The sequence below is a fragment of the Falco punctatus genome (genome assembly GCF_963210335.1).
Source record: "Falco punctatus genome assembly, chromosome: 6".
NCBI classification, from domain to species: Eukaryota; Metazoa; Chordata; class Aves; order Falconiformes; family Falconidae; genus Falco; species Falco punctatus.
This window is the reverse complement of record NC_137585.1, coordinates 38,260,306-38,273,418: the sequence shown is the minus strand read 5'-3', so window position 1 is coordinate 38,273,418 and position 13,113 is coordinate 38,260,306. Positions and strand designations below refer to the sequence as shown.

Below are 13,113 nucleotides of genomic sequence, written 5' to 3'. Positions count from 1 at the left end.
AATGTCTTTCACAGTGCTGGAAATTCTGAACATATCAGCTGAATAACAGGGTTCTGAGTGCCCAGTTCCAGGTAGCTAAAAAAACCTCTTTGCAGAAGGTGGATGTTCAAATTTGGTCGCTAGAATATGACACATCTTCAGTCTTTAAACATGATGCACAGACCAATGTTATCCAACCCTACCGACCCCTTGAACATGTGAATGGGGCACCCTTAGCACTGATGGAGAATAGTTAAGACTGTATTTTAAAACATAGCTTCCTCTTCATCCTCCCTGCCCAGCCGAAGTGCCAAGCACTAATCTATCTTTCTACATTCATCAGGCATTCAGCACTTTTGAAAATCAAATTCCCTAACTGTTTCAGATGGAATGCAGTAAAAATAGAACAGAGAGAGAAATTCAGCTGATCTTTATAGAAAGAACTTCTTCTGGTAAGCAGAAAGAATGGCTGTATAGCCTAAAGGTATTCACACTCAAGTAGACTGAGCTTGTCAACTCATTTTGCTTGGGACACAAAACAGCCATCATTGAAGAACAGGGTCAGATTTCACCTACCGACCCAGGTTTGAAAGGCAGCCACAAAATGCAAGCGTTCTGGTCTCCTTAGTAAAGCTGTCTTGCATGTGCTTTACTTCAGTGTCTAGCAGCATTGCATTGAGAAAGGCTTAAGCAGATAAAAAAGATTTCCTTTTCTTTCTGGTAAAGAATTAACTCCTCTGAGGTCTCCTGTGAGTATACAACCTTCTCCTATGCATCGGAAGTCTCCGCAGCTGAGTATTTCCACGCCTCTGGCTCTGCAGAGTGTTCAGTCGAATGGGAAGGACTTTTTTGTTGATGACATTGAGGCGTTCATTCAGTTCTTCTAGCCTTTTCTTTATTGACTGGACTTCCCTCACAAGATTGTCCACAGCCGCAGAGACAGGGCGAAGACTACAGAGAGAGTAATACAGGAGAATAACTCAGTGTGGGGAGTGTTCCTGAGCATGCAAAATAATTTACCATGGCCTTGTGTTTCTTGGTGGGTAAGGGCCCTTCATGATGAAAAAGTTGTAAGCAACCATTAAAAGATGCTTCCAAAGCCACCTTTCCCCTAGGGTGGCGGGAGTTCATCAGAGATATCCCCATTTGAACCCAGGAAACCACAAGTTTCAGAACCAGCATGGGTGACATGGTCTTTCCATTGCCACCAAAGCACAGCTGGCTTGGTGCCAGATGACAGCTGGTTTATGAGCTTCCAGAAGCACTCCTGCTTTAAGGGGGAGATGAAGACCATATCCTGCTTGGCTGGGACAAGCAGGGGTAGAGAAGAAGAGAGCAGCAATGTGCGGGATCGCCTGTGAGGACTTCCCAGTGCAGGGCAGGCCACTGCGTGACATTTTGCAGCTGTGATTGCACAGCCCCTGGGTCACTCCAGCCTGGGGCAGAGCCAGATTTTCTATCAGGATTTGGTAAGGTGAGGGCTGCACTGATGCACTGGTGGGCTTGGAGGTAACCTTGTCCATTCCCTTGGAGGGCTTTCTCTCAGTCTCCCTTTAGGTGTTATGGAGCTCTGAGGCTCATTCTAATATCACCTGATATTAATTAGTATTAATTAGCCTTGTTGTTAACCAGGAGCAGACATGGAGGCTCGGCCAGTGATTCCCATAGATTACTGTCATTCCTCAGCATTTCCAATGGACCAGCCTGTGTCCTTGCCAGCAACCTCTTAATTCAAAGCCCTATGCAGGAAATACGGCTGAATAGTCTCATTACATCTCCCTGGACTAAAGTTAGAGCTTTCCAAATCAGTGACTTAATATCAGCCCCGATATTCTTAGGCACTAATGAATTCCAGCACTGGCAGTGTGGAAGTTGTGATGAATTCTGTGTTAATAACAACAGCCACCATCCAGCTAGGGAGAAATCCACTTGATGCCAAAGGCCAACATATGATCTATCAACTATATCCACCTGAAACCCTAATTTGTACAGATATGTGTGGCCTTCTGACTAGTGCCATTTTATTTTTCTAGCCTTTCCTCTTCAACTGGTTCGATGCATAGCAGTTGCAGACAGAATATTTAATTTTTTTCCTTTATCCTAAAGAGAAAGCTGAGTTATGGAAGAGGACAACTCACTTTATGAACAATTCTGATTTAAGCGATACTAAGTTTCTAGTAATTCCCAATATTCCCTTCTCTCTTTTTCATTGATTTTCCCACTCTGTTTCTGGAAATACGCGATTGAAGCAAATTTTATGAGTGTGCTCAATCGTTTTTCTGCAAAAGCAAATTGGGAATTATGATGACATGGACTAGTGAATAACTTTCTCAGATCTGGGTGTTAGTGACTGAAATATAAAACATCACAGGCCAAATCAGCTGCTTCTCCCTGCCCTGCAGCCAAGTCCATGTGTGGAATTGTTGCACAATTCATTTTTCCACCGTGTTCTCACAGGAGTGAGGTGCCAAGGACAGCCTACATTGTCTTAAGGATAATTCTTACAATACAGTCATAGCAACTGAGAATGTTTTGCAGTAGTCAGCAGAATACTCAGTTTACTAGAGTAATCAGAGCTGTTAGCACAACAGATACCAAGACAGTGGGATTCATCCCCCACAACTGAGCAATATGAAAGATCATCTTAATGAAGATGAATCCTGCTCAAGGAGGGACACCCAGGAGAGGACCAAATCCCACCTCCAGATGAAGGGAATTACCTGGAGAACTCAGGCAGTAAAGTGTTTGGGTTGTTCAGCAGAGTGTGCCTCATTTGCCAGAAGATGCTGTTTCCCCATTTCTCAAGGGTTTGAGTAATGCTGTCAATGCCTTCTATGTTGACGTGGTCAGCTAGGTTAGCAGGATGTCCGTGGAAGAGAGGAAAATAAATGTGACAGAACAAGAAAACATGAGCCAGTGGTTTGAGTTAGATTTCATTCCCCATCACTTGAACTGTGTTGCAATGAAATGACAAATATTAAACATAGAGGATTTAAATTAAAAAGCAAGTAACTCTTCCTCATAATGCAATTCTCTGCATCCAGGTGCCCAAGTTTTCTGCTGTCACTGGATATCCCAGCTGATTATTTTAAAAAACATTTTTCTCTCCAGAAACCTCAGCAGATACTGAGGAATCAAGAAAGAGCACTCATGAATGAGCACTGTGTGCCTCACTCCAAGGGCAAAATAGGTGAATCTTCAGCTCTGAGATACTGAATGACTCCCAGGCTGACCCACCACCGCCACCTCTTACCGCCTTCTCTGTAGTTCCATTTCTGATGCTGGTCCAGAAAATCCTTCTGGGATTCACTGCAGGGCAAAAGGATGAAGAAGAGGAAAAGAGGAAGAGTAACCATGATGTCTGTTCACAGGATCTTGACTTCCCCCTGCTCTGTGGAAACAAAAAAACTTGCTGCTTTATTTCTCTCTTCCCTCTCTTTCTCTACCTCCCACCTGTCACCCAAATATCAAATTTCTGTCTGATGATGTATTTCTTTAAAATGTTCAAGTTGCTCAGCCTAGCGTTTACAGAAGCACAGGGACTTCTCTTTTCTGCAAGTACAAACCTCCTTACTTTTTTTTCAAGCCATTAAGTGCTACAGAGATGCTTCATCAACTGGAAGCAGCTAGGTAAGTAGCTTTGCTTCATATGTAGCCACGTTGGGATAGCACCTTATAGCTATAAATGTTCTATCCGTGTCAGAAGGAGGTATGACAAGGTATGGAAATAGCTGTCTCCCCACTTCGCAATTAGGGAAAGCAAGGTACAAGCCAGTGAAGCAATTTGTCAAGGATTTAATAGAGGCCAGAATAAAAATTTGTTCTTTTTCATCTGATCCACTAATGGCTGGCAATAACTGAGATGCTGCCCAGTGATGAAGCCTCAAACGCAACCCCATTCCTCATGTACTGTCTATACCTGGTGTCAGGAGGTCATTTCCTAAGCTTCTTGTCTTCTTTCAAGTTTACCATTATTCCCAAGCCAATGGAAGTCAACCCTAACCTACAGGCCCTCCTGGACAAGTACCATCTCTAAATGTAACAGGACAGATCAGTCTGTCCACAGCTTACTCATGCTAATTTGTTATTCTTTTTTAATTAGAGTAGTCCCTCAGTGTTGAATCTAGTAGTTTTATTTTTATTAAATGTAATGCACAACTGTTCTGGTAGAAACTGGATGGAAATATCAATTACACACATATTGCACACAGCAAACAAAAAAATGCATTGCCAAGTTCATGTGGTTTAGTGATGATTTCAGTTATCCGTAGTCACAGTGATGGAGGGGCTCATGTGAGAAGTAGGCACATTCAGAATATCCAAATTATTCCCCTGTTCAGGTACATGCATCAAAAGTCTAAGACCTCACTGCAAAATAAGAGGACATTAGATTTCTTTCCAAATATCATATAACCCTCATTTCCTAACCATCTGGGAAGAATTCAGCCACCTCAAAACCTACTAGGAGCTGTAGCAGACAAAGCAGTACATAATTAAATCCTTTTAATTTGTGCCTTTCTTACATTCAATCACTAGTGTATTTTAATTGCAACTATATTTATTTTTCCATCTATTTTAAACAGTGGTATGAATGTAGTCATACTGATGGAAAATGTGATGCTAAGTTAAAAATATTACTTTCCACCTGTCAAGATGTATTTTGTACTCAGTATTCTTCTTTTAATTGGAGTATTCATTTAAAGGAAAAAATAAATTACCTTCTTCCTATTTCACACATACATACACCTCTTCTTCCCTGCAACTCAAAGCTGCCAAAATGAAGATCTCTAAGGTTTGATGGTATCACCAAGGCATGTAATGAAAAGGTCTTCATGGACGTTCTTGAAACTATTTGCATTGACACCACAGCTCCTCTGCCTCCCTGTTTTTCCAGATAAGTGCTCCAGACCTTAGACCCCTTTTTTTTCTCTGTCTTTTGATGAGTATGCACTGCACATGCCTTTTTAATCTTTCCTGATGGGAAAGGACTTACCAGATGCCAACATCTCTAATTGCAAATGATTTGAAAATGCTGCCAGGATCAAGGAGGTAGCGTGTCTTCCTAGCTCATTTTAAAACTTCTTGTAAAGATTGTACATTCCTTACCCTTTCTATCTCCCACCTGTTTCAACACCCCAGGGCTGGGATACTTTGATTTTTCTGTATTTGTTAAAAGAAATAAATTCCACCTACGTCTGACACTAAAAATGCACCCTTCTTGATCTCAAACTTTTTAAAACATCAGGCATCCAAATGAAACACAAGACCCACATGTTTTATTTGCAGGATGCCTCACAGATAATTTTCTTTGTATCTTTGCTTCCTGCATTCCTGAGGGCCTACCATAATGTATTATCATAGTAAACATCAGGTTATAATCATCTTTGAAATAGATTCTTATATCTCAGACACACAGAAATTGAGCAATCCTCTCTCTCTTTGGTGGAATTGTACAAGACAAATGGATGTTCAATAACAAGGTTTCTAGCAGAAAACATCTGCAGGGTCATTTGGAATAGGAACCAGATCCCAAACCCATTGCAAATATGTCTTTGGATCCGTTGCACTGTTGCACTGGAACGTACTGTCAGGGTAGAACATGAATTGAAAGGCAGGGAAAACTCTCACATCCTTGGATGAAAGCTCTTTGCTAAATTCAGAGAATAACAATAACAACATAGTAGCTTTGTTATTTTTACTATTAATTACAATAATATGGCATGCTTTCTGTCAGAAAATTGCATCATGTTCTGCCCTTAGAGCAGGGCAGGCTTAGTAATTCACCAGAAAGTCCTTTCATCTGCAAGCAATGAAGACAGACATATTCAACTCATTATTACACACACACACCCGCCCCCCTTTTAACCTCTCAGTTTCTCACTCTGACATGCTAAAAGAGCTCTGCTCCCTTAATACCCCAAGCATAGTCTTGCAATATCAGCAGTTGTGCCACCCAAGCCTGAATCCCTGCCCCAAAGCAAAGAAACACTGCCAGGATTTGATCTCCCATCTCTGTCTCTCTCCTGTTGACCCTTTCTGTTTCTTGCTGCTCCAGTATACTCCATTTCCAGTGCTCATCCCTCCTTACACACAGCAGGGAATGACAACAGAGCACTGAGTTTTCACTGGTGCCTCCCTCAGACTGACATACTGAGGTCGTGTGGTGACTGAATGTCACTACTGCTCATGGGTTGTGCTGCCTACTAGGATAAGGGGGTTATCCTCTCCCAGTGCCAAACACAGCTTCATTTCAGAGAGTTGTCTCTTCCCTGAAGCTGAGAAGAACACACTGTTCCTATTCCAGACGTAAGTTGTTGCATTACGATTCAGAGCTTGCTTGCCCCTTGTTTATCAAGATGGCTTGAAACTTTTCCCTGCACTTACATCTGCTCTAAACACGTACACTCTCCTGATGACATGCATGAGCATCCTGGTGTGTTAGCTCAAGGCCATGTTTGCTTTGAGAGGAGGATTTTGTTTATTAGAGTTAGCAATCACTTTAGCGATACCTAAAAAGAAGGATGTTTTTGCTGCAATATTGGACTTTGCCACTGTGGTTTTCTGTTGAGACCTGTTCTCCTCTCATAGTTTCCCCAAGTTCCTTTTGAGCTACTTTCAAACTAAAGCTGAAGAGTGATACTAGGGTTTGGGTTATTTGCAGAGAAGTAAAACATGCTTTTAAATGAATCAGGGAGTTTGATCTCAGGTAAATCATGAATACATAAAATGTTGCTCTCCAATGGTAATGTATATTTAAACATCATAGTATGTCTAAGATTTTCAATGTTGTAAAGGATCCCAACAGATAATAAAGGTACTTTTGCAGGCTGTTGGAATTTCTCTATCTTTATTTCCATATGCAATATTTTAAGAGCATTTTAAGGTTATATTACTTACACACACCCAACTAAAATGTTCTGGTTTATGTATAAAGTCAAGGAAGCTTTAGGTGCTATAAACCAAACAGTTTCACATTAAAAAAACACAGAGTAGCTGCACACAATTTCGCAGTTAATGCCAGTTCAGCCAGGCTGGGATCCTGAAAAGACTGAGCTTTTACAGGAGAAAGCTGCCAAGACTGCGAGTCCAGAACGATCAAAGAATTTGCAAGCTCTACTTGCAAAGCGGATGGCATTTGATAGCTTTCCAAGGGAAAAAAATCAGGGTATTATAAACATTAGCATATGCTTGTAGTATTATGTAATGGTGAAAAGATCAAGAAAAATGCCAAAAGCAATTAAAAAAATGGATCCTACAATATTAACCCTGCCACAGTGGTACAGCTAGAATACCACCAGTTTCAAAAGACCTTGTTAAAAATCCATTGTAACGTATTATTCTTGAGTTTATATATGTGTGGGTATAATGCTGTATGTTGGTACATGTGCACACCCAGCTTTGGGTTAGGTAGTAATAAAAATATCTTGACTTTTTCAAGTTTAGCAATGTACTTGAGTTAAATAGTGCTTTTGCATATAATTAAAAGTTACACTGATCATTTTCTACCTGGATGTTGTGTGAAAGCAAAGTGCACCTGAATCCCTCAAATAGCCTGACCATCCTGCTAAACAAAGGGATCTGATCGACAGCCTCAGTGATGGACAGCTAGGGTGATGCTGTTGCCAGCAGGCAGGCATATTGATGCTAAAGAAGGGGAAAAAAACCCACCATCCACATGCAAAGCACACATCTATTGCAAATCATAACATTAGTAAAGTACTGTTGGTTTTGAAAAGGTAATATACACCTTTTGCCTCTTCTCCAGGTGTACCTGCTTTTTCAGGGTATGTCTTATTTCCATCTCTCTCATATAGAGCTTGGGGCTTACTCTTAAGGAGTCTCCTCTCTCTCCCTAAATAGGCACCCACAAATCTTACACTCTCCATGCCTGCCTGTCTGGCTGTCCCCAAGGATTTACTCACTCTTCCTTTCTCCTTCCTTCTTTCACTCTGCACACCCCTGTTCTCTGGAAGTGTAGGTAGCAACCCTCCAGCCTCCAAGTCCATGCCAGTTTGCACATGTTCCCTCCTCTCCTGGCTCTTCTCACAGGTGCCTTTAGAGTCTGTCAACCCAACAAGCTCTTTCTGAGGTGCATGGATGTGTCTACTCCAGAGGAAGAAACAAAACATTCCTGGAAAGAAGGCAGAGAATTGCGTACAAACATTACCTGTGCTCTTGAGGCCAGTCCTTCTGTGACGAGGCTTCCAAATCTCTGCCTCCCAGCTCCTCTTCTCCTCACCACCCCCTCTGCATTTCAGCTTGCAATGAGTGACGTGTCCCTCTTCATTTCCCCGCTTTCCGCATTTCCACAGTCTTTCCATGGAGCCTCCTCCAGCTGTACCTCTCCTACCCCTCCCTCCCACTCCTGCAAACTAGCCATCTCCCCCCACACATGGGAGCCTTACGGGAAGGAAAGCCTGGGTGATGGAGCCCCTCTCAGAAGCAGCTCCATTTGCAAAGACACCCGTATATCTTTGCCCTCGGTTCTTTTGGGCAGCTCTCAACTGCTGGCTCTCCAGCACAGCTGTATGACTTCTCTTAACTAGTCACAGTTTCCACTATGCAGCACTTCTCTCTGGCTGCTTGAACCCTATGGCCATCCAGCCATTAATTTGTTCACGGCATTTGTTCCTTCCTTTTAACAAACATGCCAATTAATTCCCTGCTGATTAGTTCATTCTTGATGCACTCTGCCAAATCTATTTCTGGTGGAATAAACAAGGAGGGATGAATCGGCTGCAGTGTTGTTATTTTTTTCCCCACTGACCCCTCCCCCAGGTCCATGCCTGCCAAATCAAACAGGCTCATGTCCCATCAGTACTCGATAAATAGATTTCCGAAGGAACGCAAGGTGTTAGAGTGATGATTTTTGTGAAGCGGGAGGTGGACCCCCGACTCTGATCCCATGTCCATGTCAGGCTGACATTTTCCTGTGATTTTAGAGGATGTGCAGCCACCACAGCCCAAAGCTGCACAATTGCTGTACACCCAGGCTCATGACTAGACCATGGCACTGTTTGCAAGTGCCTTGGCCAAATCTGCATTCTTCCTGATATTACTTCTCCAGTATCAGCTGGCAACAATGCACTCTCTGTTTCCTGACCAGCCTATTCTTATTTAACTCCATTTTCCACAGCCAAAATGTCTGCACTCAGCAGCAAGAAAAAAGATGCTTTCTCACAGGGTGGAGGACTGTCCAGCCACTCAGAATAAAAGCAAACACCCAGAAGTAAGGAGCCAGAGGATATGTGCAAGTGTTACACACAGAGCAGTTGTTAAAATCTCAGTATTATGATTGCAACAGAGTGCTGCTGGTTTACACCAGGTGAGGAGTTGATCAGAAGGAAAGCTGAGTGGCATCCTTCTAAGGACAGTCCATAAACATCAGCCAGCACTATCATTTAGTCAGCCACTTAAATCCACTCCAGAGAGAGGTCCAGCTGGGACCATACTCGGGTATCTGCTTCTCTGACACCAGGAGTGTGTGGTTTTGGCTGCTCCTGCTCCACCAGTCCCACTGGCTCTGTGGCAGGGAAAGTTCTGAGAAGACTGCCTTGTTTACAGAGCCTTACCACTGAAACAGCAGGACACTCATTTGCAAAGTTATAAACCACCAGTTTTCAAAAGCAGCTCACAATATACGGGCTTAGCACAGAACAGCCTCCGGAGGAACTGGAAACCTATTTTCTTAGGGCTCAAACAAGCAAACAAAATGCCTAGGCAACAGGCAAATAACCCAAACAATCATCCGTCTCCAGCTGTTCCCCATTCAGCACACTGCAAACAGCCCTGTTACACTGCCATTGCAGCTTCCTGCGAAGAGGAAACAAACTGCTGACAGTCAGCATGGGATGGGGATGCTGAATGGAGGAACGCTTTGAGCAGGAGCCCCTCCACGGCATGGCACAGAGATACCAGCTGAGCAGACCTGATGGGGAAGCCCACACAGGCATGGCAACGCACTCCCAAAAGCCTGGTCCAAATCCAAACTGTGCTGGTGAAGGGCCACAGTGTGTGCCCAATGTCCTGGTCTCATGCTGGTGGAGTGCTACCTCAGCACAGTTCTCAGCAAGCAGGAGTGTGTATCACAGAAATTCCCCATTCTCTGCATCTCCTGGGGGATTAGTAGGGGAGACAGGACAGGAGGGATCTGTAGCACTTCCCTTCCTTGTCTTCTGCCTGTTAGCATTCACATTCCCAGTGATGCGAAATGAGCACTGCCCAGCCCACTGTCACCACTGTGGCTGCATTCAGGCAGGGATGCCCAGTGCCCATGTGCCTTCACTGCACCACACTAGGCAGAGCCCAGGAACTTTAATACAATCAACTAACAAGAAACTCTCTTTTTTGTTGTTGCTGTATTTCTGTGACTGCATTGTAAGCAACTGCAGGGTATTCAATCTGCTCTCCTGCCTGAGGACTGCTGCTTGCAGTTAGTTTTCTAAACTTGAGTAGCCTCAGCATGAAGCTTGCTTGTGATATGCAAACAGGATATTGCGCATGTCTGTCTGTGGGTCTCTCAGGATGCAGAAGGACTCCAAGACAGCAAAATCTCCCTGGCAAGAACATCTGCAGAAATGCTTGTGCTCGTTTCCCCAGACCCTGGATCAGCTTGGTAACCTTTGGGAAGACACAGACTTAGCAAGCTGAGGGCAAAGGGGCTCAAACCCTCTCCGTAACCTCCTGTGTCTTGCAGGGTGCTTGTCCCCTGGGCCACGTGGGAAAGCAGCAGCTGTGAGGGTCTCCCCAACACTGCCACTTGTGTCCAGCCCTGACTTCTAAGCACACACTGAGACAAAATACCCCTTGAGTGCTAAAACTGGGTGCCTTGAGTGAGAGGGAGTCAGAGGAATTCCTGACATCCCCCAAGATGTTAACAGCTACAGAGGTGGAGCCACATGTGAGCCACCAGGGATTTCTCTTAAGTGCCGCAGAAGCTCCTGTGCAATTTCTAGGAGCATCCATCTTTGCCCCAGCCAGCCACTGCTGGACTCTGGTTTGCCTCAGCCCTGCACAAAAGCCAGAAAGCAGCCTGCTTGAAGCAGCTCCTCTCTCCCCATACTGGATAATGGGGCTGGTCACCTCCAACACTGCTGTACCTGTTCTCCTTCCCACCCCTGAGCATTGAGGTCTTGTCCATGCAGCTGCATCCACTTCTCTCTCACATCAGATCAAGGCAAGGGCTGAGCACCTGTGAAGTGTTGCTGTCTTCCCCTGGTACTGTTTTATACCTGCTTTGAACTGCAACAAATCAGTGAGCAAAATGTCTCCGCTGCATAAGGCTTCCTCCCTTGACTATCTGGGATGTCTTCATGTCACTGCTCCAGGCACAGGGACCTGAAACAGGACTCAGACCACCCATGGCATCACAATGAGCTCATATAGGGAGGCAAGGCTGTCAGAGCTAGCCAAAAGAACAGCAGGGGACCTGGGTCTGGTGCTGAGAACCTACACCGCACTTCATAGTATGCATCAATCTGGTGGTGGTGGACCCAACTGGTTAGAGGGAAGAGGGTAACTCCCAAGGGTGCATCAAGATGTATGCTTGGTGCTGGGCAGTTTGGAGAATCTTGCAACAGATGCTGCCTCCCCTTGTGCATAATATATCCCCTTAGTATCTACCCTCTCCTTTTCTTAATTTGCCGCTTCTCCAGTTCACACATCAATGGGCACTTCTCTCCAGGCTGTCAGTCACAGGACTCCCAGCATTGGCAGAACAACACTGAGACTGGAAAAGTCTCTAGATATGGACCCATCAGAAATTTGGTTGGGGCAGACTCCCACAGTAGCTCTCTCAACTAACAGCCTGTGCCTGCCCCTGTGACAGCACATGGGTACACTGCACAGATGAGACATTTGCACAGCTCTGACCATCTTTTGGCCTCTTCTCATGCTGAGGTGAACACAGGGCTGGCATTGGTTTTACTTCCTGGGTTCATTAGAAACTCTACAATCATCTGCACTACTTAAAATTGCCTGAAATGCACCTGCTGTAGGAACTTGGGAGTGTTTTGCACCTGCTCGAAATGTTATTGACACTTTTTCTGAGTTTACTTGCTTTTATTGTTTCTTTCTGTTAGCCTTCACCGTTTGATTGCATTTGATTTTGTCGTTTGAACAAGCATTTCCTATTTATTGCAGTATTTGCTCCTGCGTGAGTCCTATGTCATGGAGGGACTCAGCCAGGCACAGGAGGAAAGAGGATGGAGCTCCAGACTGTCCATGTAGCCATGCAAAGGAGAAGGTTAGGATGAGAAGAATGCTTTAGCTTAGCACCAATAGGACTGCAAAGATGCAGGTTATTTCTTCCCTCCAGACAGCTGGTGGAAGGGACAGCTGAGAATAGCTCCTGTCCCAGCAGCTCATCAGCAGATGATTGCCCCTCTGATCTTATGACAGAACTGCATGTGCAATCACTCCATTGTGCAATCACTCCATTGTGCCGCTCTGCCCAAGTTACCTGCTCTAGCTTGAGGGCCTTCAACAGCAGTGTTTAATGCGGGTCTTTTCAGTATCAAGGAGCATTCCAGAAGTTCTTGTGCAGAAAGGCTGGAAAGGCTGTAATTTCTGGCAGAAAGGAGGCAAGATGGAAGGCTGTGGGGTATGGGACCTCACCAGTTAACCCTGCCCCACTGCAGCCCAGCACAAACTTCTTTCTCCATTTGTTTGCATTAGCCCCATCCTTTACTAAGTGATTGGCAGCTGTACAAGGAGAATCACGGTAAAAAAAGGGCAGCACTTTTCACTTGTGGGGCAGTGTGGCATGGTCCAGCGGCTAAAGCAGAAGAGAACGGAACAAACTGATTGCAAGGAAGGAGGGGCGTTACACACAGCCTGTCCCAAACAAAAATAAAAGAGGTAAAAAAAAGAAGATAGCTGCAACCTGGGTGCAGAGCTAGAGTGTGTTTTCTGGGTTTTCTGGTCAAGGCAGCTGTCCCCACATATTGTGTTCCTGATGCTGTTCAAGGACATGACCCCTCTCTTTTTGTGTGAAGAGACAGTAAGAAACTACCGAAAGAGGTGACATTGAAAAGATTTCCTTATGCTGTGTCCCACCATTTTTGAGCCAAGTGCAAAGTCTTCTGCACTAGTCCTGTTAGGTGGAACCTGGATATCACTACAATTTGTGTAGGT

General features: G+C 44.5%; 1 protein-coding gene across 1 annotated transcript; it reads right to left on the bottom strand.

The window, feature by feature from the left end:
* Positions 1-394: 394 nt before the first annotated feature.
* LOC308066184 (uncharacterized protein) lies at positions 395-8,959 on the bottom strand. Its single transcript, XM_080393188.1, has 4 exons — positions 8,385-8,959; positions 3,233-3,288; positions 2,700-2,829; positions 395-930 (listed from the first exon to the last, which is right to left on the bottom strand). Exons 1-4 carry the CDS (start codon positions 8,429-8,431, stop codon positions 708-710), a joined length of 456 nt encoding a protein of 151 aa, XP_080249314.1. The 5' UTR covers positions 8,432-8,959; the 3' UTR covers positions 395-707.
* Positions 8,960-13,113: the final 4,154 nt, after the last annotated feature.